This window comes from Setaria italica, chromosome IX, assembly GCF_000263155.2.
Source record: "Setaria italica strain Yugu1 chromosome IX, Setaria_italica_v2.0, whole genome shotgun sequence".
NCBI lineage: Eukaryota > Viridiplantae > Streptophyta > Magnoliopsida > Poales > Poaceae > Setaria > Setaria italica.
Window position 1 is genome coordinate 53,096,687 of NC_028458.1, and position 24,234 is coordinate 53,120,920.

Below are 24,234 nucleotides of genomic sequence, written 5' to 3' on the forward strand. Positions count from 1 at the left end.
CGAGAACCAAATGTTTTTTCTTTGAAGTAGCAAGCAGTTCACGAAGGCATGGCTGCCGGTCGCTGCTGAGGAAAGGCTGGGGACAATTTGCAGATACTGTAGGCTGCATTGGTTGCAGGCAAAGCTGAATATGTTTGAGTTTCGCCGCTTGTTTAAACGAAGATAGAAAGGCGGAACACCTCTAGCAAGATTGACACCCGCAGCAAGTGCTGTTTCGCAGCTGCCTGACAAGCAATCACACAATGTGCAAGGCCGGGACTGTACCACCTGAATCGCTGATCCTTCAAGACTCCAGAGTACAGTGATACAGAGATCACTGTGGAAAGAAGACAACAATTGTATTGGGAAAAAAGGAACCCACCAGAGAAGTTAAAAATTTGCGCAGCTGCCAAAAATAGCAACGACGCTATATTGTACTATCTTTACATATAACAGATGCTTCATAAAGTTATTTGCCAAAAGAAAATTATCTTCCAACAAAAGATGGAATTGTAAGGGTCATGATTCATCGTAGAAAAAAAAAACACCGGGTGGCCACTCAAGTCAGCCACGTCAGTTGAGCCTGCCTATCATTATTGACAGATTTGTTGGTTTGGGACAAGATTTTGGAAAATAAAACATACTCAAAAAATTCCTCCACTCCAGCACGTAATGTGCAATGCAGAGGGCCATAATATACTGACGCCAAAAGCGGCAATTTTATCTTGTTTTTGCAGACTGTAAACATGGTACACCCGTACATGATCTAGTAGCGGAGCAAGTAGGTCCGGCGTCTGAACCAGTTGTAGTCTGGAAGTCCCTTGATTGGTCCCATTGCAGCAATTGCAACATCCTGGAAGCAGAATTTTCAGGCAACAAAGGAAATTTCAGTATTATACAAGTTGCTTTCTACAGCTTTCAAAGAACTAAAGAAAATGCAGATGCTCTAATTTTATTTTTCCCAAACAGAGATGGTTAACAAGGTAGTAGCATTGAGATGGACAAGCATTCTCTTAGATCATCCAAATGATTTTTTGCACACATAAGCACAAAATGAGACCATGCATTCATATCACTAGACGTCTAGCAAAAACAAAAGGCATAATACAATTTATGGTAGCATCTGCTTCACAATAAACAGGCACCTAAAGAAAATGAAGCCTCAGAGCAAACAGCAAAAAATTGGCCTAGCTTTTAGCACTTTACCAGAGCCTGAAGCATTAAATTGGATGGTATCAAATCTACATTTGAATATGCTGAAAATTCTACAGAATGAAATTCTGTATGTTGGCAAAACAGTACCTGGTCAAAGATGAAGCGATTTGCAACACGCTTCACAGTGCTTGCATCAACTGCATCTATTCTTGCGAAAAGCTCAGGGGCAGGAATTCGTCGGCCATAGGTAAGCAGCTGGCACAACAGGAGGAACACAAATAACTTGTAAGGCACTAATACAAATAATAGGATAGACTTTATCGGTCCTTCAAATTTCAGCCCTATGGACTCCAGACATTGTATCAAACCTTATTGCTTTCAAAAAGCAGAGTTAATCTCCTTTCAAAAAGAAAATCGCATGATTGTTTTCATCGCAAGAATAGAGCCAGATAATACCTGACGGCCAATGTCCTCAACAACAGCAGTGGAACCATCAAGGTGGAGTTGGATTGAGGACTTCAGCTGAAAGTGGCATAACAAAAATAAAATGAAAATGTGACATGGCTGAAACAATCCAATGGTTGATTCATATGTCCCAGCACATAAATGAAAAAAAAATTGTCATCAGCCAGTGATTGCTCTCTATCTTCATCACTAAAGCCCCAAAAAAGGAATCAGCACGGAACATGCTTAGGATGCAGTGCTTGAGTAAACTGAAATTCAATTACAGGCGAACCAAATCAGCACTCATCAAACAATCACCTGATTACGAGCACGAATAACATCTTCTTCCGTAACCCGGTATGACAATTTGCTCATTTCTTGCATAATTGCAAAAGCCAGATCATCCAAGCAATCAGCCTGCAAAACAAGGTCATGTAAAATCACCAGAGTGGAGAAAACATTTAACATACGATTAAAATAAAAGGCTCACAAAGAGAGTAAAAAATACTGCATAAGACACCCATTACAACAAGATCACAATACTACTGCACAAGCAAAAGGAGTTCACAACAGATAAATGGGAACCAAAATTGATTTATGAGCAATGAACTACAGCACGGGGGTACACTTCATCCTTAAGCACACATATCCATGATTTGCATTCAACAAACAAATCAAAAGTCTTATTTGTCTTAATATCAGGCAGTAGATTTACCAAGCTCCTGTGGGGCCTCAACTATTAAAATGGAAATGGAAAACAAAGGCCCCTCTATCATTCTATTTTTACACGAAAAAAAAACTTTCGATTTGGTACAGAGCTGCCACAGCGAAGGGCAATATGACATGCTAATTGATTATTTCCACTAAATGCATGCATTGTTGTCACCAAGAAACCCAACTGCTACAGCTTGTGTGGAGCTTAGAAGTTTACGTGAGCTGAGAGCATGCAGATGCTGGAATAGAAACAGGGGAGGAAAAGCACAACTGCAAACAGCATAAATATATCCATGCAGATGGTACACATCTTGGGCCTTTTGGTATCTTACCCATCTCTTTCAAGAAATTTAACAATTATTCTGGTTGTGGAGACATGTTTCTTTTATACAGGGATAAAACACTAGTTTAGGCAATTTATGTCAACTTCTACTCAAAGGTAGAAATGCAACACTAACCTTAGCAACAGCATAGACACCAAACAGACCAGTGTCCTTATAATTTGTGTTAAATGCCATTACGCTCTCAGCAATGTCATTGATTGCTGCCCTTTGTACAAGCTCTGAACTGTAACAGTTAAGCATAACATAACAGTGATATGGTCAGTGAAAACAACATTGCAGAATATGAAAAAAGAAGATGGTCAAAATGCCAGAAAGGAAGGAGAAACAGAAAAAACAAGAGGAACTGACCCCATGTGCTTTCCCCCACCAGCATTCTTGTTCCATGAACCAAGCATTGATTGCATAACCATCAATGCAACAGAATCGGGATCTACCCAGGATGCTCCATTGAAAGCAACAGCAAATTGAGCAAGGGGCATATCATCATCAATGATTCGAACCTAATGAAGCATAAAATGATAAGATAAATGTGTGTTCATGACGAATAGCAGAAATAATTGTAGAGTGAAAATGGCAACACCCACCTCAGAACCAGTAAAAGAGGCTGGTTCCTTAGCAACCAACATGCTTGTTGTTGTAGGGTCAGTCGATAGCTTAGTGAACAACTTTTCTGCCTGCTTCACAATGTCATCGTGATTAACATTACCTGCAGCAGTGATGACCTGAAAACACACAGAAGTAGATTCATCATACTCCACCAATAACAGGAACATAAGATGGCACATATGCATATTTTGAAATATCCTATACCATTCTAGGAGCTGTATAATGAGTTGCAATGTAGTTCTCGAGGTCCTCTTTGGTGATCGACCTGACGTTATCTGCCGAACCCAAGATTGGTCTGCCAAGGGATGTATACTGGAATGCAGTTGCATGGAGATGATCAAATATAACTTCCTCGGATTGTCCCTCGACCTATACAAGATAGAAGCAGACAGAAGAATCATATTTCATAATACTGCCAGCCACTTTAGATAAAGCCTGCACCCATCAATTGTGCTACATTGAACCCCTTGACTAATCAATCAATATGAGGATTTGCAAAGCACAATCGAGTAAAACCATCAGTCCATCACTGAGGTATCATCGATAAAGTGTGCAAAGGATCAAAAACAAGTTGCTAAAAGGCTCGGGACAAAATAAAGTTAACAAATAACACCATGTGTTGAAGTGACCACGTATGCATCAAAAAATATTTTTCACCGTACTCTTTTTTCATAGCCTCTCGGCAAGTTTAAGAAATGATCAGAGGAACAGATGCCTCACATAATGTTCACTTCCCTCACTCTAAAATTTCCAAACCCTTGCATTAAGAAATAAATTGATTATGAATACTAGTTTTCTCTCTCTGATATAGCTTAAGGATAGTAGAAAATGCTAACAACAAACCAGAAGAAAGGCCTATTCATCAAACACTATGGAACCCGTAATGTAATGCATCTAATCTGAGTCAAATAAAACCAATACCATACTACCTAAGCTGGTCTATACAGCATAAAAACGAGAAATGTTGATGGAAACAAATACCTACACATTATGGGGCATCAGGGGTCATACCTCCTCCATCTCTCTTAGGATCACTTCGCGCTCACGCTCAATGCGGGCCTCATCGAGATTAGAGTTCTGCAAGATGTCAGCGAGGACCTCCATGGCACGGGGCACGTCCTTGTCCAGCACCTTGGCGTAGTAGGTCGTCTGCTCCCGCGACGTGTAGGCGTTGAGGTGGCCGCCCATGTCCTCGATCTCCTTCTCCAGCTGCGCGGCGCTGCGCTTGCCCGTGCCCTTGAACAGCATGTGCTCGACGAAATGCGCGACGCCGGCCGCCTCCTCGTTCTCGTACCTGCTGCCCGCGTCGATCCACACGCCGACCGTAGCCGTGCGCGCTGCGAGGGAAGACTCCGTGGCGACGCGCAGGCCGTTGGACAGCGTGGTGACGCGGGTTTGCGGCGCCGCGAGGATGGCCGTGTGGTCGGCGTGGGACGGCACGGGGTTGGCGTAGCGGAGGAAGCGCGGGTCCGGGTGCTCGAGGCGCCGGACCCTGGCGTTCACGGCCTCGGCGATGCGGTCGTACGGCATCACGGGGGCGCGCACCGGGGTCGCATCGGGGGCGAGGACGCCGGGGCCCGCGGCCACGGCCGTGGAGGCCTCGCGCGCGCTCCCGGCCGCCGCCGCGGCGACGGCCGAGCGGCGGCGCACCGCGGTGGATAGGATGCGGCGGAACGCCATCGCGGCGGATCTGATCCGGTGCTCTCGCCGGCGGCGGCGGAGGCGGAGATCTGACTTGGTTAGGGTTTGGAGTCCGGTGGATCGGGAAGAGATGGGGAGGAGAAATAGAGAGGGGGTGGGAAGATGCCTGGCTGCCAAGGGGGAAGGAGAAGAAGTGCTGGGTGCGCGTAGGCGTAGTTCACCTTATTGGGGACCCACGTGTCATCGAGAGGAGGCTGTTCAAGCGTGGCATTACTGGGTCGGTCTCACACTCGTGGAATGGGCTGGAAGTTTGGGCCATGCCTGAGCAGTTTTGGGCTACGGAGACTTGTTGGGCCGGTCCTTAAGTTAAAACAGAGAATGAATGTGTTCCTTGTGATCTTTTTCAGGAAAAAAAAAAAGTTCCAGCTGGTTTCTTCCCTGTGGCGTCCTCCTTGGAGGCCGTAGGTGGAGAATAACCAGCGGATCGACGTCCGGGAGAGCTACTAGCCTAGTTATAATAGTTTAGGTTAGTTTTTGGTCCTCGGTGTTGTCGGTATGTCGGCTGCTGCCGAGCTTTGGTCCCTCCGAGCCATCTCAGGCGATTGCGGTGTTGGCAACGCATCTTCTGGAGTTGAGCTCGTGAGGGATGTAGTCCACAAACTTGAGAAATCGGGTTTGTGTTTTCGTATCCCCTTCTTGAGTTTTCTGTTGTTGTCGGGTTGGGGTCGGCCATCGAGGTGCGTGGCGACAGATCCCCTTCCTCGTAACGAAGATTTGGCCGATCGGCGTTTGCTAGCACGTTCATCTTTTGTACATCCAAAATAATTGAAAACACTTATCACATAGATGTATTACTTCTTACCCCTCACAACAGACCCTCTTGATCGGTACCAAAATTTTGCGGAGGGTGAAAACAACCATTTAAAAAAGATTCTGCATTTTAGACGCTACATTTTTCACCGAGCAAAATCACTTACGCGCCCGTGTACCCGCATAAGCCCGTGCGTCAATCGCGCTTTGCCTCCCCTCGCGCACAGCCACGCCGCACGCCCGTAAGGAAATTTCATCACCCGATTGGCCGATCCGCTAATTCCGCCGCCCCTCACCCTTAGAGCAACTCCAAGAGTTTCCTAAAAAATTCTTCCCTAAAAATATGTATTGGGAGTTCTCCTAAAAAAAATTTCCCCCAAAAACATATCAATCCACAGCAGATCGCTAATAAATAGCCTCCAATACTTCAAACACAGGACACATCATCGTATTGCGTCCATCGAAAGGGACGCGTGGGCGTGCAGGAATCAGGATTGGGGAAGGAACGACAACGCTAAAATATACGCGGTGGCAGGCTGTTTTTTAGCGTCGCTAAAAAATTAGGGAAGGTTTAGGTGGATTGTTGGAGTTTATTCTTTCTCTCTTTTTTTCCTAAAAGAGGTATTGGGCGGAGTTACTCTTATTCCTCCCTTCCCCATCAGCATCACACCGCCCTCCCCCTCCTCTCCACGCTCCCATCCTTGCGGAGCGCGAGCACGCGAATCGGAGCTGCCAGCGGGTCCAGAAGCGGAATAGCAGAGGCAGCGGCCGTGAGCAGGGCAGGAGCGGAGTTGTTTCATTGTCCGCCGCTCCTCCAGCGCCTCCAGCGGAAGAACCAAGCCCCGATACGTAGTCCCCGACATTGGTGTGGGCATGTGGCGCTGCATCTCCTCACCGCTCATGGTGGTTCTGCGCTGCCCGAGGCCAGTCAAGGACCAGGCGCACGCCGCTGTGCCTACCTCCATCGTGCTGGCCGTGGGCTCCTCTGCCGCTCCGCACATTCCTTCAACCTGTGCAGACATGCTCATCCCCGACGTCGTCTTCGTGCTCGTCCCCGACCTTTACCTCGCGGATCGCCTCTGCGTGGAGTGGAGAACCGCCGGACTTGGATTGATTCCAACTTTTGCAGGTAAGGAAACACACTCCTGCTATTCTGCATTTTTCATTCCTGTGAGACAATTCAATCGAGTTCGTTGTGAAGTTTGATCATCACGCATGAATATGATGAAATTGGTGACCCACGGTCATGTATGTTCGGGCGGGACTTGCTGATCTAGTCTGTAGTTGTTCCGCTCCTATTAGTATTGATCAACCATCCAGTTATTTGAAATAAATTATCTGGGATTGGAATACCCTTTTGCTACATCCCATACCCTCTTGTTATAGTCCCTATTTTAACGCCATATGGTCTTTTTTAGAGATCCGATCATTTAGTATAGATTCTCAATGTGACATGTATATATGTTGCACTTTGCAAAATACCAATACCAACAAATTCAGAATTATTTGGATCTCTCAAGCTGTCATTTCGAGACGAAGATTGTTAGTGTTTGCTTGCACCTCTGACCCGGCACCCTACATTCAGATCAGCTAATTGACTTTCTGGTAGGTGTGAGGATTTTAGGTTTAAAAATGTAAACTGTCTACAAACAGAAGCTCCCTTGCTGATTCTACCTTGCCAAAGTTTGGATTTCCTTTACCTCCATGGAAACAACACTTAGAGACGACGACACTTGTGGATCCGTGCTGCATGGTTATAGATATTGATTCTGTTTGGCGTTGTCTCCTGATGCTGGTGTTACGTGGCACATACGGGTGACACTTGTATATATTTTGGATCTCTACCTCAAAGACAGCAGATTTACTAAAAGAAGCATCAAGCCATCCTTCAGTTATGGCTGTTGAAACCAGCTTGTAAAAAAATTCTTTAGCGGATGGAATATCAAGAATCAGGTTATCAACACACTCATAATTTCAGTTTCGACATATTGGAAAGTTCGCAGGTTTTCAGAACAATAAAAGCATGACAGAAAAACTGCTGCTACTCAGTAAGTATAAGCTATAACCTTTACATTGCTCCTAAAGCATTTCACTGCCTTTTATGGAGGAAATTAAAGAGGCCTTGCTTTCATGTGCAGAGATCATCACGATTTTCTCTCTTTGATCCTGCTTACCAAGGAATGATGTGTATGTCTTGGTTAAAAGACTTCAAGAGAGGAAAATTCTTTAAGCTAAACAGCTCTTGCAATGCAGCATACAGATGGTGGTATATGCTGTGAATGCCAATACATGCCAACACAGACGAGGATATATGGAGCTAATCATATGGGAAACGGTGAAGCTGTAGGTAGCTTGATTTTTCTTGGCGGCTAGCCTGCTGTATAAGGTAATACACAATTTTCTTGAAGCGTGCACTCTCCTGCCATGTTTTCCTATCGTGTTCGATTGTGGGAAAGCTAAGCGCATCGATCTGTACTAGGATCAGGGACACAGGAGGCATAGGTAACTGTCCATGGCAGCATGAGGATCTGGGGATATCTGATAAGACATTTTCTATATGACTTTCTTTTTAAATTTCATTTGGCTGCAGCACAAGAAATATGGGATATCAGAGCCCACCTGTAATATGTCCAACAATGGAAATTTAATTTTGTATAATGCATTGAAATTGGAATTAGCTCATACGACATGTTGCTTCAAGCTGAAAACAACGTTTTCATGACAATTATGTACTTCTGATGTATCCCTGGTCATTACTTATCTGTACACATCAATAATTTTGTCAAGAATCTGAAGACCGTCATGATTATTTCTGAAGCATCTTATTTGTGAGTACCATATGATGTTCTCCTTCAACTAGGTGGAGATCAAACTCACAAGGTCAAAAGGCAATTTAGGTATCAATGTTTTCTTTAATAGATTTTTGAAAATATTTTTTAAAATAAACATATTTTTTATTTAATAGATTTTTAAAAACACCTGCGTGCCGCATGTGCTCTCTACTAGTCGTATCAAGTGCACATCAATTTTTTTGTGTGCTGCTCGGGCCTTTTGGAAGATTTGATGCGTCTTCGTTTGTATGGGAATTGGCTTCAAGCTTCGACCTCGTCAGTGATGCAAACTGTCGATGTAATTTTGTTCTTTTCAATAGCTCAATAGCTCAATAAATCTTGTAATTATGTAATTTTGTCAGTGACGAAGAGGAGCAGTGGACCTCAATAGCTCTTCAATGTAATTTTGTTCTTTTCCGAGGTTCCCTTTGTAAGGGGATGGATATAAAATTATGTTAGAAATAAATCCAACCCGTTTTCTCAAAAAAAAAAGGTTCCATGTGAGATGTCTTTCGGTAACAAAAATCCCTTGTCCCTTTTATGCGGAATTCAGGCCATACGTTCCTTTGGCATTACACGTAGAAAGTTCATGCAAAAATACAACAACGCCGCCTTCCACGAATCAGTTGTTCACAAGTTCCAACTGCAGGTTTCAAGATCCAAAGCAGAACTTGATTTGTTCAAAAACCTACTTCAGTTTACTACTCTTCTGCACATCAGCACCTGCAACTGTTCCTACAACTGCAAGCCCACAACTGTTCCTCATGAAGCAAACTGAAGCATCTGAAGCACAGAGCCACTGATGTAATGAAACTGTTTCTCACGAAGCACCATACACACCTAGCTATCACCGAACAATCCAGTGAAGCACAGAGCCTACAAACTCACTCAAGAATATAACACAGAAATCCACCTTTGAATTTCTCTCACAGTTCCTTGTACAACATATTTTTGAACCTTGACGTGATCGCATCTGAAGCACAGAGCCAAGTAATATGCATGCATATACAGAACAGAACTTGGAGGTTTTCCAAGCAAGCTACAAAAAGATGAATTTGATAGCATTTTCTTCACATATGGGCGAAGGACGAATAAGAAGGAATAAGAAGAGGAGAGGGAATATAAAACATCTGGATCATGTGTGACGATGCTCTGCATTTCTGGATTGACGTTCACACGGCTGTTGTGGCTGTGGCTTCAGCTTTCCAAGCTCCAAGCATTGCTGTCGACAGTAACTGTCAGCCGCCATTGACATAACCAAGCATGGTGAGCATGCTTTGCACAAATAAATAAATATAGAGCTGGGGAAAACAAATTTTGTGCACAATGTGCGTGCTTAGTTTTCCTCGACAGTAAAAAACTCACCACGAGAGCCTTTCTGGCCGCAGATGAAATTTTGGTTCCATGGGAATTGTTGCCGGTTTTGCAGACCTGGGTTAAAAATGAACCATTAGCATGCCAACAATGGCTTGAACTACACAAGTAAATCGACAGTATTGACCAATTTCTGCGATGCATTGAACTGATAGCAAAATTCAAGCCTGCAAATTTAGTAGCATCGGCTTTCAGTTGTGGAAGGGTTTTGTCAGGTAGCTAGAATGGGGTACAGATGGGTAGGGGGAATGGTATCTGGGATGGAGGGCATGGAGATAGATGAAGGACGACTGGCTAGGCTCTTCTAGCCTAGAGGTCTGCTACAACTGCAGATATCTGGGATGGAGTGAATCTGAAAATTCAGAAGGTGTGTAGACAAACGGCAGATGAGGCAGTGGGAGGAGGTGGTTCAACTGGCATCTCCAACGTCTTCTCAGGGGAGGAGGACGAAATGGTGTGGCAGTACACCTCATCAGGGGTCTATTCCTCACAGTCCTTGTACAAAGTCAGTAATGTTTACACCTGCTGTGTGGAAACTTAGGATCCCACCAAGAGTTCATGTATTTCTATGGCTCTTATCAAAAAAATAAACTTCTCATTAGAGACAGAAGATAGAGAATGATCAGTGCCTGTTTTGTACTGAACCAGAGAGCATCCTGCGCTTTTTTTTTAATAAGGAGAGCATCATGCACTTGTTCTTTGGCTGTGTTGTAGCTAGGCAATTGTGGACTGATACAGAAGAATGTACATCCATATATGCCTGTAATAGTAGATTTTGAATCTATGGCTAAATTTTGCGGTTAAGTGAGAAGAATCATGTAGTGTTTAACATGATTTCGGCGGTGGCTCTGTGGAACCTGTGGAAACTGAGAAATGTTCTATGTTTTCAGAGTGGGAGATGGCTCAGCTTGTGTCGGCTTTGGCAATCCATGCAGCCATGATCAAGAGAGCTTGGTGCTCTTTTGCCCAGTCAAGTACATGGAGCAGTTCAAGCTCTGGTTGGGGGCAATGGAGATTTTGGCAACCCAGCCGGAGCCACTACTGATGGGGGATGGTGCCTGCTGATGCCGGAGCACTGCTTGTGCTGATGGTGTGGGGGCAGTGACAACATCAGAGGGGGTGTCGCGCTCGCAGCTGTGCACATAAGAACATCAAGGAGGATAATCTTGGTCGGAGCTGCATCTCTGTGATTTTGGTGCCTGCGTGCACAGTCTGTATGGCAAACTGAATGTAATGGACCAAGGTAGCAGTAGGGCCAAGTCTTAAGTTCTTATGCTGTGTGATTTCTGGGATAGCAAGGCTTCAGGTAGGAAGAGAACACTTTCATGTCCGGATGCAATGGGGTTGACAATAAACTTTTGAGTCCGTAAAGAATCAGAAACTAACAATAAACACGATGGCTACCTTTTTGGGATGAAGGGCCGTTCAAAGCATGGCATGGGTTGGGCTTTGGGAATAAGATCTGTCCTTCTCAGTTGCCTTATCCTTTCTTGCTCCTCCAACTCCTGTTGTCTCTCCCACTCCATCCTTTGCAGCTCTGCGAACTTATTCCTCTCCAACACCTAAATTCTCAATAAAAACATGATTAAATAGATTAATAACAATTAATTCCATTGATATTAGACCTCAGAAAGCATAACATGTTTTAAAGAGGCTTACGTGTTGATCAAATTCAGCGCGTTCCAGTGCACGCATATCGCTATGCAGAACAAGGTCTATCGGCTCAGTTCTTTCTTTAACTGCAGGCTTTATCAAACACTGAAAAGGAGACAGAAGAGTAAAAAACTTTGACATTATGTCAATTTTCCTAATAAGCTAATACCAAGAGAAGAGAAGAACATTAAAGAAAGGGTTAGTAAAAACACCTCAGGTTCATCTGTAGTCCATGGCAATCCTTGAGCAACATGGATACGCTTCTTCTCTTCTTCCAAAAGCATTTCTTGCACCTTTTGGGCGAGCTGTTGTTCCTTAAATCTTCCTCTTTGCTGCCAGAAGGGACATAGTGATTGTTTTACAATTCGGTATCTCAAGTCAAGCCATATGTTTAGGTGCAGCATAAAAGTAAGTACCATTTGACAAATTACAACATTGCATATTAAACAATAAGTTATATCATATTTATGATGTTCCAAGCAAGATAGTCAGAAGGACATTTGATCAATCACTATGCTACACAGTAATATTTACTTAAGTACAGTGAGGCTGTAGATATTTAAGGTGTCTAGCTTACATACTGTTTTTCTAAGCAACGAATCCATCACAATTAGGAAGCACCACCCCGCAAGTGAAAACACGACACGGAGAGCAGGCATCGTTTAGATGCAAAAGCGTAGAAGGCGCGCTACTCGCTAGATGGTGCACAAATATATGATGGTGCAGAGCATTTGCCGACCTTTTAGATGAAAGAGCATTTGCCTACATACAATACGATGTGAAGCATTTGACTACTGAAACTAATGAGCAAAACCATACAATAGGATCTTCTGGATAAATGAATTATAACTTATAGGACACGACTTTGACAGCATTGAGGATGCGTTATTAGTTATTACCTCAGTCCTTAGCTTGAAGGGATGCTGGCTTGTGACCTTAAGCTTTCTGTTCCAGCTGCTCCTTAGTGATTCCGATGACTGCCGGTCAGAGTGCAAGATTCATTGACATATGAGAACATGCTACAACAAGCCAGATCCAAATAGAAACAAAACTATGTCAGGCTTACGGTTCTCCTGCTCCTGCGCCCTCCAGCCGATGTTTTGCTATCCCAGCTGAACCTAAAATGAGCAGGAAACTATGATCAATAAACATTGTGCAAGAATCATGAAACATGTCCTTCCAGTTGTTTATCAATGTCAACTAACCTGTCGGCCTTGCCATCAAGTGACGAGCAGAGCCTATTAGGCCCTGCATTCAGGAAATCAGATGACAAGAATACTGATACCTGTGGGAGCCCCAGGTCACCCTCACCCTCATCCTTCAACGACTGCAACCCGGGCAGGGCCCATGAGCCCTCACCGGCCTTGTCTGCGTCGGAGGTGGCGCCGGAGATGGTGAGCAGGCTCTCGAAAGCGTGCACCAGATGCTTGACGCGGCCGGAACCGGGATCTGGAACGCTGCTCATCGCCTTGGCCATCGTCTTGGACCTCATCGCCCTCACCTTGCTGCTCCCCTCCAATTCCGCCTCAATCCCCTCCTTCCCCTCCTCCTCGAAGGCGCCGCCTTTCACATCCTCTTCAGCCGCGGCCTTGGCCTCCTCGTGCTGTACCACCAATTGATCCACCTCGGCAACGGCGGCAGCCTCGGCGCGCTGCTTGAGGAAGAACTCCTCCTGCGACGCGCGCAGCGCCTCGCGCGCGGCCTCGCGGCACTTGTCGAAGTCGATCTCGCCCCCGCCGCCGCCCCCAGCTCTCCCGAGGTTGCGCCGCCGCCCCGCGCCCTTCTTCGCCACGAGGAACCGCCGCTCCCGCTCCCGCGGAGGCGGCGGGGGCGCCGCGGGCGCTGGCGTGGAGGGCTTCTTCTTGGCGGAGGCGGACTTGGCGCCCGCGGCCGCCGGGGACTTGAGGACGGGCTTGGACGGCGTCGGCTGCGGGGGAGGAGGCGTGCCGGGGATGTTGGGGTGGGCGTTCTCGGACGCGTGGTAGGGCCGCGCGCGCGCGGAGCAGGGCGTCTTCGTCGGCGTCCCCTTGCCCCCTGCCGTCCCCGCGGGGGCCAAGGGCTTGGTCGGAGCCCTCGCCGCCGCCCCCGCGGGTCCCAGGGGCTTGGTCGGGGTCTTCGCGTCCGCCGCCGTCGCCATCCCTAGGGTTTCGAGCTCGTCGTCCGGCGGGATCCTGGAGGTTCCGCGTGTGCGGCGGGTGGATTTGGGTTCGGCCAGTTGTCTCGGTGGGGATGGGAGGAGAAGCAGATGGGGAAGGGAAAAGGGAACGTTGGGGGTGTAACGGCTAGTTTCTCCGGGGCGCTCCACCCGAGGCATTCGAACAGCGGTGTGCGGGTCGTGCCCCTGACATGCGGGCTCTAGACTCGTGGACCCCACTGCCATCGAAGAGTCTTTGTCTTGTGTGTGTCGGATCCGGTGTGGTCTGTCGACGTGGAGGCTGGCGTGGACAAGCAGCGATCGTGACACAATTCCGGAACATCGGCCCTGTTTGGGGAGCGGTATTCTGGAGAAGCTCCCCCGCTGGGCCAAAAAGCTGCTTTTCAGAGAAGCATAATAGGTGTATTTGGTGCAGCTTCTTGAATATCAGATTCTGTGCAACAGTAGGAAGGGAGCTCGTCGAGGAGGAGCCGTCGGCAAATCTGCAGGGCATAGTGGCATAATGGATGGTCGGCGCGCAGGAGAGGGCGCAGGAGAGGGACTGCTGCGGCCAGCGCGGAGGGGTGGACGGCAGTGGCTCACATGGAGGGGAGGAGCTACGGCGACTGGCGCACAGGGGAGGGACTGCGGCGGCCGACATGGAGGGGAGGGCGGCAGCCCGCGCATAGCGGAGGGACTCACGCAGCCCACATGGAGGGGAGTGGCAGTGCCGCCGGCACGGAGGGGAGGGACGGCGGCCCGCGCATAGCGGAGGGACTCGCGCAGCCCACATGGAGGGGAGTGGCAGTGCCCGCCAGCACGGAGGGGAGGGGCGGCGGTGGTCTGCACGGATGGGAGAAGCAGCGGCAACCGACCTAGGAATGGCGGTGGCGGTGGCACTGGAGGCAAAGGACGGCGGGTGAAAAAGAATGATAGGGAGGAAGAAGGCGGAGGGGCAAAAGCTTGGGAAGCTGGACCTGAGGAGCTTCTCCGCTTACGGTACAAACTCAGCTTTTGAAGTTTTTACTTTTAGAAGAATCTAACCCCGTTTGGGGGGAGCTTTCTGAGGAAGCGAAAGCTGCTGGAAGCTCCCCCTAGCAGCTTCCCAAACAGGACCATCATGTTATGTGTGCGTGCTTGAATTTGTGCACCGATGCGAGCGAAAATCACAAAAAGAGATTAACGATTGGGACGACCTCGAAATGCAAGGAAGAGATGAACGTGATCACGCAAACTGTGGGGCACCATTTGCTCAATCTGATGATGGCACGGTACATGTACATGGCACACAGGCACTTCTTTTTTCCCCTTGAATTCTCGTACTATTTTGGTTGACCCAGCACATATAATTAACAGGCGCACGTAGAAAATGTATAGGAAGAGGAGTAAACCGTAAACGTTCCACCCACCTCGTCAGCCGTCTCCCCACCGGCCGCCCACGAACGCGCCCTTGATCTTCCTGAAGAGCGCCTTGGGCGCGGCGAGCCAGCTGCCGGCGGCCCTGCGCGGGCGCCTCGCCACCCCGCGCCCGCCGGCGCCGTCCCCGTTCAGCAGCCGGTTCAGCCGCGCGACCATCGCGTTGAGCTCGAACGAGTCGTACAGCGCCCCGCGCTGCCCGCCGACCGCCACGACGCCCATGCCGCCGCCGCCGCCGCCGTCGCGCTCGGTGCCCCTTGGCTGCCCGCCGCGCCCGTGGCCGCCGCTCGCCTCGGTCGTCGTCGTCGCGCGCCCGGCGCCGCGGAGCTTGACGTCGTCGTCCGGAAACATGCCCTGCCTCTGCGTAGACCGTAAAAGCTTTTACCTGGCGCTCGTTGCACTAGCAGTGTCTTTTACGGTGCGCTGCGCTGTCGTCCGTGCAGAGGATCGATGCTTGCAAGGAGAAGCTGACAAAAGGCACGGCGTGGGTTTGTACGTAGCCGAGCGTTGAGTACAAGAGGCACGGGCACCTAATGGCGGCACACGGCCAGCACGTCGAACCGGCACGACCGCACGACCACCTGCCCAGGTCGTTGGCGGATCCACACGACTGCACGGCGGGCGGGGACCTGTCCTAGCTGTGAAGTTGTCCGACACCATCTCCGGGCTCCGGCCTCCGGTAGGTGGCGCGAGCCGCGCGGCGAGGGCTCCGATTGAACGGCCTCGATGCTCGTTTTAGGATTTCAATCGTGCCTGAACTCTCGTTAAGATGCTAATGAAACGGAACGACACAGGCATCAATGGCGACTGGGAAGGAAGATTTGTGGAGCTGGAGCCCAAAATTTGGACTTCAACAAAGCACAGGCCAGTCATATAAATCGCGTGATAAAAACAAGACAGGATATATTCCGATTTTCCTTTCAACTAATTTGGAACTGGTTAGGTACAACACTGGAACTTGAAAGTTTTCTCAGAGTACAATCCAATACAAGGATCTTCCTATTTGCTCTAAAACAAGATATATTCCGATTTCCTTTCCACTAATTTGGACCTGGTTATGGTACAACACAGGAACTTGAAAGTTTTCTGAGAGTACAATTCAATACGACTAAAACAAGTAAAACAACAAGGTTCTTAATCTTTTAGTGCTCCTGGTTCGATATCACTTGCCCAGCAACCGGCGTCCCCGTTGATTCGCTCCTTTCAGTCTGAAATTCAGTTCATCAACGTCCTCACTGAAAGGAACCAGAGCTTTGTTTTGTCTGCAAGCAAGGAAACAGTTCTCCGTCAAACTTCATAAACAGCTGAGAGCACAGGCGAGATGTTGCGTACAACCATGTGAGTACAGCTCAAGCACAAGAATAGTAAAGTGTGGTTGTACCCATAAGCGTATCCCTTTGCATTAAGGGCGGGCTGTGGTGACTACAGCAAATATTACCTGTCAATTTCTGTGCCCATATCAACTGCCATTTCCTTGAGCTGTCCCAATGTGTTACTCAGGTCAGAAAGTGCATCATCCTGCTTTTCTTTCTCAGCCTAAACAAGAAGAAAAAAGAAGAAGAAATTGATGTTAACATTCAGAAGATAGTACTTGGTTCCATAGCTCACACTTCATAGTCAACTCTGAAGACAGACCTGGATTTTTCCCATTGCAGTTGCAGGTGCAGTTTGTACAGAACTGGGAGAATTTTGTTGTGTTGGGGCAATTCCTAGCCTCCACCTCTGTTCCATGTGGTTTGCCGTTCTCACAGAAAAGCTATCTGCCACAACTCAAAAGGATTAGCTAAGAAAAAAACAAGTCCAATAAATTACTCATGATCTCGAACATACTTTCTGAGACTGGCCCTTTTATCTGTTGATTTCTCTTAGGCCTCCATGCCTTGGAAAATAGCCCACCCAGACTTCCCAGGAGCTTCTCACTCTGGAGATAACATAAATTTTGGCATGGTTGCAGTCAGATGAAGATGACAAGATAGAGCTTGATAAATAAAAAAATAGCAAGCTCACTTAAAATTCTAAATGAAATTATCAACCATGAACCAGAGACAATCATGAGTTCATAACTATCCAACAGAAAGGAAAACATGTACAATAATACCAAATATTAGCATCAATCCATAGGTATCATCCACGATTTGGACCGGTAATTGGTAATTCAAAACACACAGAAACAAGAAGTGGAAGACGGTTACAGATCATAGTGTGATAACTGATAAAGATGTATCTGTACAAAGTTAGGGATAGTTTCTGTTATAAAAGGTGCAGATCCATCAACATAAGTCCATATACAAGGAGTGTTAATCCATGCATCTCCATCAAATATTACAGAAAGGCCAATGTTTGGACAAGGTGGCTAATGATTGAATCTTAGTATTAACATATCTCAATATTGTACAGAAGTTTAAACCTACTTTGTGAGAATAGTTGGGAAAAAAACTATTTTATACTTAGGTAATTAGCATCAATCCATAGGTAATTATCATCCACGATTTGGACCAGTAATTGGTAATTCAAAACACACAGAAACAAGAAGTGGAAGACGGTTTCAGATCATAGTGTGATAGCTGATAAAGATGCATCTGTACAAAGTTAGGGATAGTTTCTGTTATAAAAGGTGCAGATCCATCAATATAAGTCCATATACAAGGAGTGTACAGATCTGTGCATCTCCATCAAATATTACAGAAAGGCCAATGTTTGGACAAGGTGGCTAATGATTGAATCTTAGTATTAACGTATCTCAATATTGTACAGAAGTTTAAACCTACTTTGTGAGAATAGTTGGGAAAAAAAACTATTTTATACTTGGGCTAGCCAATATCAGCAGGTAGAGAACTTACCACAGTAAGGTCCTGCTCAATGTCAGCTGCTAGGTGATGAGACCGCATGATCTGCTCACCTTGACGGTGCAAAGTTTGCAGAGTTTGTGTAGCATCTTCCCTGATGGCTTCAGCAGCTCTGACACAATCATTTACTTTGTGTGTGGTTTCTCGTGCTTTGGTTATAGCATAATCTTCCAACTCTTGCACAGATTGATCGGTGCACTTCACTGGGACAGACTGTGCCCTTGATGGCTTTGAGGGCACTTCAGAATCAGAATCGGAATCAAAGGGATTTGTCCTGTGGACAGGAGTGCCCATTGAGTTTTGCTTCTTATACATTGACACAGACATCTCAACTTATTCACTTCAAGCACAGTACTGATGAGCAGATATCTGCAATGGATAGGAAAAGGAAGGTATCAGGATTCAGGAGAACAATCACTTAATCAGGTGGTGATGTGCAATCTTCTCAACTAGGAAGTAGTTTGTAAAAGAAAAACTGTTGGGAGCGGAAATAACAAGTGAAGACTAAGCCAGCATTGAAAAGCAAATGACATTTTATGAAAAAAGCACATTGAATCAGAGAAGATGAATGATGCTCCCTAGATGAATTTATAAAACAACACAAAACCACATGAGGTGTCATTGTACACCAAGATCTTAACTTCCCGTGACTAAGGCCATGTCTTCTTCTATACCAACTGCAAAACTTTGAGTTCTAACAGCAGTTCGATAACAGAAAGAATAATCACAAGCAGAATATCCCTAATAATGGTTATATGACCTTGAAATCGACAATCATAAATCCTGCACGGTACCAACAAGCCAAATGCACTAACCACGCCGTTTTTGGCTTATTGCATACTCGGTTAGTCCGTTATCTAAGTACTAAACATATCATGGTAATCTCGCTTCAGGATCTGAATCTAGCCTACCGAGTTTCTGATCTAATCAAGCCCGCACCAACAGCCACACCCTCCCGTGACTGGGAATCCGATTGGGGACAGATCGAAGGATGGGTTATTGACAGAGCTTCCAGATTTGACGCCTCCATCAAGTTAGAGGGAGCCAGGGAGGGGGATTAGGAGAGTACTCACTGGGCAAATACGAAACACGCGCTAGAAGAGGACGACCCGCTGGTTGCCACCGCCTCCTCCGACGGATTCGGGAAAGGGATCTAGCCGCCGCTCCCCTTCCGCGCCGGAGAAGGGGTCGGGGAAGCAAGACCCACGCGAAGCCGCAGGGAGACGATGCGGCGGTGGCGCGTGGGAGGGCAGGGATGGCGAGAGCCGAGAGCACGAGCAGAATATGACCGTTGGGTTACTTCGGCGTGAAGGGCTTTGCCTGGCCCCTTCGGCATCTTTTATCTCTTGCCGACTGCCTGCCTCGGCGGCGTTTATTATATTTATAAATCCGGTGATTCAGTAAGTACTCCTGATGATGATTGCAGGATGCCCTGCGTTTACTAATTTACTTTGGGCTTAGACAAAATGACCCACGAATCTCTGATCGTGTGATTGAAACATGACGGGGTTCATGACTTCATGTCATGGCACCGGTGGTAAATAAACAGACCTTGGATCAGTTTACTGCTCCTCGCCTGTCGCCTACTCCACCTGGATTACGAGTTCACAGAGCCAACAAATGCATAGTACGCAGCAAGAGACCAGAGAGTTGCTGTTCAACAACAGCTCCATGATTGCATAATCCACTGATCATTACAGGATCAGGCAGGCCTTCATGAACAATCCACACAACAAGCTGGGACCTGGGAGTTCATGTAACACCCAAAGAAAGAAACTGGTATAACAGGTCGCAGCAACAAAGAGGCACATGCTGCCAAACGGACTGCAAGGGAGGAGAAAGCACATCGACGTGCTGGTTACACCACAAGAGAACAACAATCCAGCCCAGAGCAATCAACACGGCAAATCCATGCGATAAGGATATCCCGGCTCAAGGAATCATAACAGCTTTTATTACATGACCCTCGCTAGCACATGGAAAAAATGCTCAGGCCCGGACACAGTGATGGCAATAACAATACGACAGGCTACAGCAGATCATCGACCGATGACAGGATATCATCTAAGGATTTACATTAATCATGAGAGCATAATCACGTTTCTCAAGCAGATGATGTTCCAAGGAAGGATGAGAGATTCCTATAAAGAACAAGTAAGGCATTAAATCAAAATGGCGAACTACTGCTGTACAAATTCTGAGCGGCAGGGCCGCAGGGGAAACTGCAAAAGCTTTCACAGTTGAAAAGAAGCCTCCGCCTCTGGCTCAGATAAGGTCCTGGCCACTAGCAGTGTCACTTCCATCTTCGCTAGAACCCTTTCCAAACACCTCTTCAATGACATTGTTCGTCGACAGAAAATCATGCTTATCCCATCCGGTAGTGAAACCAAACTCCCAACCTTTTGTGTCGCAATGGTCACCAAAGAACCCATGTTCTGCAACACCATCAAAACCACTCCTGTAGTGGTGGTCTTCAGCAATATCAGTAGGTGTCCCACCTTCAACACCGCCCTGATGAGCCTCAAAGGATGTGCATGAGTCATCTTGTGCATCTGCATCTAGCTTGAATGTCTGTTGATTATGATCTACAAATGACATGGCAGGAAGACCCTCTGACAACATACCACCCCTCTGCACACCATTGTGCCTGTCACCACTGGCATCATCAAGCTCATCCTCATCCTCAGAATCTTCATAGAACTCCCCCTCTGTAGGAACTCGATTGCATGCGACATCATCTTGATCGGTAAGGGACTCAGTTGGCAAGTATTCATCAGTTCTTCCTGTGACTGCGAACTCACCATCACAACTTGCTTGCCATTCATCATCATCACTGTCAACATTCATCGGATCAAACCTGTTCTGCTCAGCCCTCTTCCTCAACATGAAGACATTGAAGTAGTAGCTCACTAGTTCTTTGCTGGACTTGGATGGGAAGGCAAGAGGGAGTTCATCCCAAAAGTTTCTGCGCAGAGAAGCAGGATTTGACGAGACCACTTCCTGGAACAGATGTTCCTCCTCTTCAGTCCATCTTGAGGCAACCTCCTCTCCCATGTCAAAGAACCCCAACTCCCTAAAGGTGTCTGTACCAACAGAAACCTTCAGCTTCCCTCTTGCTTCCCTCACATGCTTCCTCACACAATTGATTGAATCTTCATCAAGACAATCACAGCCTGCCTTGCAGTGAACAGGTTTCAGCATTAAAGACAATAAATCAGAATCAGGCATTGGCATGACACTGTTTCTGATCCACTTGTTACTCTCATCGTCTTCTGTTCTTCCACCAAATGGCCTACACTCAGGTAATTCAGCCTGATGATTTGGCCCAATAGGAACAGGTTTCCTTGTGGGGCAAGGACCCACAGATTGATGAAAGCTGGCAGGCCATATATCATCTTCGACATATGTATGAGCAAGTGGAAAATGCACAGGGGAACCTACACCCTCATCTTCACTTTCCTCACTCTCATATATCGGTGAGTCAAAGCTTCTTTCATATGATGTGTATGTGGGATACTGATGAACATCCTCATCAGCACTTGTTGTATGATTGTCCTCCTTAGATGTGACTGGAATAAACAGAATGGAATCTATTATCTAACTGTCTCTGCATACACTAACTTTCAGGAAAGACAAGTAAAGAGAGGTTGAGCTGACTTTCTTACCTTCCTGCTTCTGCCGTTTGCATTCAACTATGTCCGTCATGTCACTGGATGCATGTCTCTTGTTATGATCCACTGTAGATGCTTCTTTGACACCACTTGCCACCAATGGTGACTGAACATCAGCATTGGCTAGATGAACACCATTCACCAAGTCCTCATCGAATGGGCCAACCTTTTCGTCCCTTTGACAAACTTTGGGGCAAACTAAACATGTATTAGAGTCAAGCAAGCATAGTATAGAAGGCAGAGTAAAGATGCTCAGTCATTACCTGCAATCTGGCATTTCTCAGGAAGGAAATTTGGACGACCATTATCTGCTCCCCTCATGTTGCCACATGCAAGCTGTTCAGAGTGGCGCCTGACAAAAGCCTCACTGTTTTCCTGATGCAGCATGCTTGTTCTGAGAGGATACAGAACGAAATTAATTATAATTATGTCACTCAGTAGCAAACAGTCACTGCACAAGACTAAAAGGAAAACACCAATTCGGGAGTAACAACAAAGGATATAAGCTATACAAGCCCCACGAACAACCTTATGGAGGTAACTACAGACCAAATGCAATGGCCATGTTCAACTGCCGAAATGAAGGGCTCAAATGAATTGCCATTCCTACTGAGTTAGCAACATAACAAAGTTTTTGCTCATGCAACGATTAAATCAGGCAACAGGCTCGAATATCGCGGCCTGAAACCCTATCGAATTCGCGAATAGGAGTCAAACACTTCGGGACCTAACGAAACCCTAGGTCCGCATCCGCCCACCAGAAAAATCACGCAAAATTGACTCTCGAAATCGCGACAATCCGAACCGAAACCTACAGATCACGCACGGATCCGACGTCCCCGTGCAAAATCCGGCCTCAATCGAGCGAATCGAGGCCCGAAACCTACCCTCGCAAACCCTAACCTCGGGACCCTGCGGAACCAAAGAGAGGAGGGAAAGCTGGTACCAATCGAGAGCCCCCGCCGAGCGACGAGCAGATCCGGGGCCGAATCGGGGAGCCGAGGCGGCGCCCTGCAGGGATCGGGATCGGATCGAGAGTTCGTTCGGTGCAGGGGAGGGGAAATTTTGGGGAAAGGTTTGTTCGGTCCACGACCGCGTCCTTTTTTCGGGCTGATTTATTTATAAAAACGGGAAAAGAAAAAAGGCAGCGAAATCGCGATTCGCGACCATGTCGACCGCGCGCGTTCTCTGGGCCGCTATTCCGTTCACACACAAACAGGCTGCGGCCCATGGAGCCGGGGAGCCTGCGGAAAAGAAGAATATGAAAAGGTTCTTCGAGACAGAGAACTCCTCTCTCAAGAAGAGGAGGAAGAGAGAGAATATACCGGGTGTTGTCATCTGCCCCCTTCTCTCCTCACACTGCCATCTTAACTAGAACAAAATTTATGTAAGTGAAAAAAATATTATACACAGAGAGCGAATCATACAAAAGCTGACATAACAAAACGCTACACCCTCCACCATCCTTTAACTACCATTTTTTAAAGTGAATATAAGTTGAGCAAAATTTTATTTACATAGAACAAAAAGTCTATATATCTAGAACAAATTATACCATCTTATGGAATGGGAGTTTGTACTATGCACCCTCCACCATCATTATTATTATCATTATCATTATCATGTCATTCTAACCGGATCAGTTGAACATGTAGTTTATACAACAAGAGCAAATTGTAGAGATATAAAACATAATCTATATAGGTCGGAACGAACAAATAACAATATGAGCCAAAAAGAACGCAGGGTTGTATTGTTTAGTTAACTTAACAATTTTGACAAATAGTTGAGAAGGCCAGAAGGGGGTTGGAATGGTTGGATACTGCGTTCCTAACGCATGGGTGGACGCTAGTACTCCCACAACTCCACGAGGTTCTCTGTTGCAACGATCACATGGGAGGTATCAACACCTGTCGCCTCCAAGCGAGCAAAAGCCATCAGCTTGGCAGCTAACAAAGGTTTTGTTGCATAGCCTTGCGTGCGGGAAGGAAACAGGGCAGGAAAGTTGATGGCTAGGCTACCCATACGAGGGAGAGGCCCGTCAGTGCAGTCGAGAGATGCTTGCAATCGCCGACGCCGCAGCAGCGTGCATCGGTGCACAGAAGAGACAAGTCACATCCAGAGGAGGTCCTAGCGAAAATCGAGTCCCGAGATGGAGGTCCCGGACACCCCCGTGGCCTCCGGAATCGACACTTGTTACGGCGTTCCCATCCACATGCTGCATGCCACTGTCCATGCTCGTTCCCCTGAAGGCCTGAACTGAATTGACACATTTTCAGTTCAGTGTCACGCCTCACCTAGCCTAATTACTGGAGTCAAGACTTGGACCAAGCGGATGGTTTAGATCGTTCGGTGATGGTCAGTCGGTCCAGACCAAATGCTTGCTGTGCTGCCCGTTCGACAGCACAGCCAAATGGACGGGGCATGACCAGGACCGCTCTCTACTCTTCTTCCTGGCCTAGTTGCCTGTTGCCTGCACAAATCTTCTTCGAGGAATAGTCTTGATTCCTGCACAATCTTTTCATCTCAAGTCCGACCAACAGCGCTCACTTTAAAGCTTGTCACGAACCAATGCCAAGCTTTAGGAACTCCATGGTCAGTTGGTCACCAAGGAGT

The 24,234-nt window shown here is 46.9% G+C and overlaps 4 protein-coding genes across 6 annotated transcripts; all 4 read right to left on the reverse strand.

The window, feature by feature from the left end:
- Positions 1-365: 365 nt before the first annotated feature.
- On the reverse strand, positions 366-5,043 carry LOC101781212 (probable mitochondrial-processing peptidase subunit beta, mitochondrial). Its single transcript, XM_004985160.3, has 9 exons — positions 4,254-5,043; positions 3,447-3,611; positions 3,221-3,358; positions 2,985-3,136; positions 2,751-2,859; positions 1,897-1,995; positions 1,591-1,656; positions 1,282-1,389; positions 366-832 (listed from the first exon to the last, which is right to left on the reverse strand). Exons 1-9 carry the CDS (start codon positions 4,920-4,922, stop codon positions 746-748), a joined length of 1,593 nt encoding a protein of 530 aa, XP_004985217.1. The 5' UTR covers positions 4,923-5,043; the 3' UTR covers positions 366-745.
- A 4,378-nt stretch (positions 5,044-9,421) lies between these two features.
- LOC101781883 (trinucleotide repeat-containing gene 18 protein) lies at positions 9,422-14,072 on the reverse strand. 2 transcript variants are annotated; one of them, XM_004985162.3, is made up of 8 exons: positions 12,757-14,072; positions 12,618-12,669; positions 12,451-12,528; positions 11,764-11,883; positions 11,558-11,656; positions 11,303-11,460; positions 9,890-9,955; positions 9,422-9,746 (listed from the first exon to the last, which is right to left on the reverse strand). In XM_004985162.3, the coding sequence occupies exons 1-8, from the start codon at positions 13,929-13,931 to the stop codon at positions 9,722-9,724; spliced, it is 1,773 nt and encodes a 590-aa protein (XP_004985219.1). In that variant the 5' UTR covers positions 13,932-14,072; the 3' UTR covers positions 9,422-9,721. The 2 variants fall into 2 exon arrangements, with proteins under 2 accessions (XP_004985219.1, XP_004985218.1); XM_004985161.4 differs by having other exon boundaries at positions 9,422-9,759.
- A 1,915-nt stretch (positions 14,073-15,987) lies between these two features.
- Positions 15,988-19,282, reverse strand: LOC101782553 (SNAP25 homologous protein SNAP33). Its single transcript, XM_004985163.3, has 6 exons — positions 19,021-19,282; positions 17,942-18,316; positions 16,932-17,022; positions 16,737-16,861; positions 16,540-16,637; positions 15,988-16,363 (listed from the first exon to the last, which is right to left on the reverse strand). The coding sequence occupies exons 2-6, from the start codon at positions 18,272-18,274 to the stop codon at positions 16,264-16,266; spliced, it is 747 nt and encodes a 248-aa protein (XP_004985220.1). The 5' UTR covers positions 18,275-18,316; positions 19,021-19,282; the 3' UTR covers positions 15,988-16,263.
- A 562-nt stretch (positions 19,283-19,844) lies between these two features.
- LOC101782964 lies at positions 19,845-22,723 on the reverse strand. Of its 2 annotated transcripts, none has more exons than XM_004985165.2 (4): positions 22,565-22,723; positions 21,882-22,012; positions 21,613-21,804; positions 19,845-21,516 (listed from the first exon to the last, which is right to left on the reverse strand). In XM_004985165.2, the coding sequence occupies exons 2-4, from the start codon at positions 22,003-22,005 to the stop codon at positions 20,213-20,215; spliced, it is 1,620 nt and encodes a 539-aa protein (XP_004985222.1). In that variant the 5' UTR covers positions 22,006-22,012; positions 22,565-22,723; the 3' UTR covers positions 19,845-20,212. The 2 variants fall into 2 exon arrangements, with proteins under 2 accessions (XP_004985222.1, XP_004985221.1); XM_004985164.2 differs by having other exon boundaries at positions 21,613-21,816.
- Positions 22,724-24,234: the final 1,511 nt, after the last annotated feature.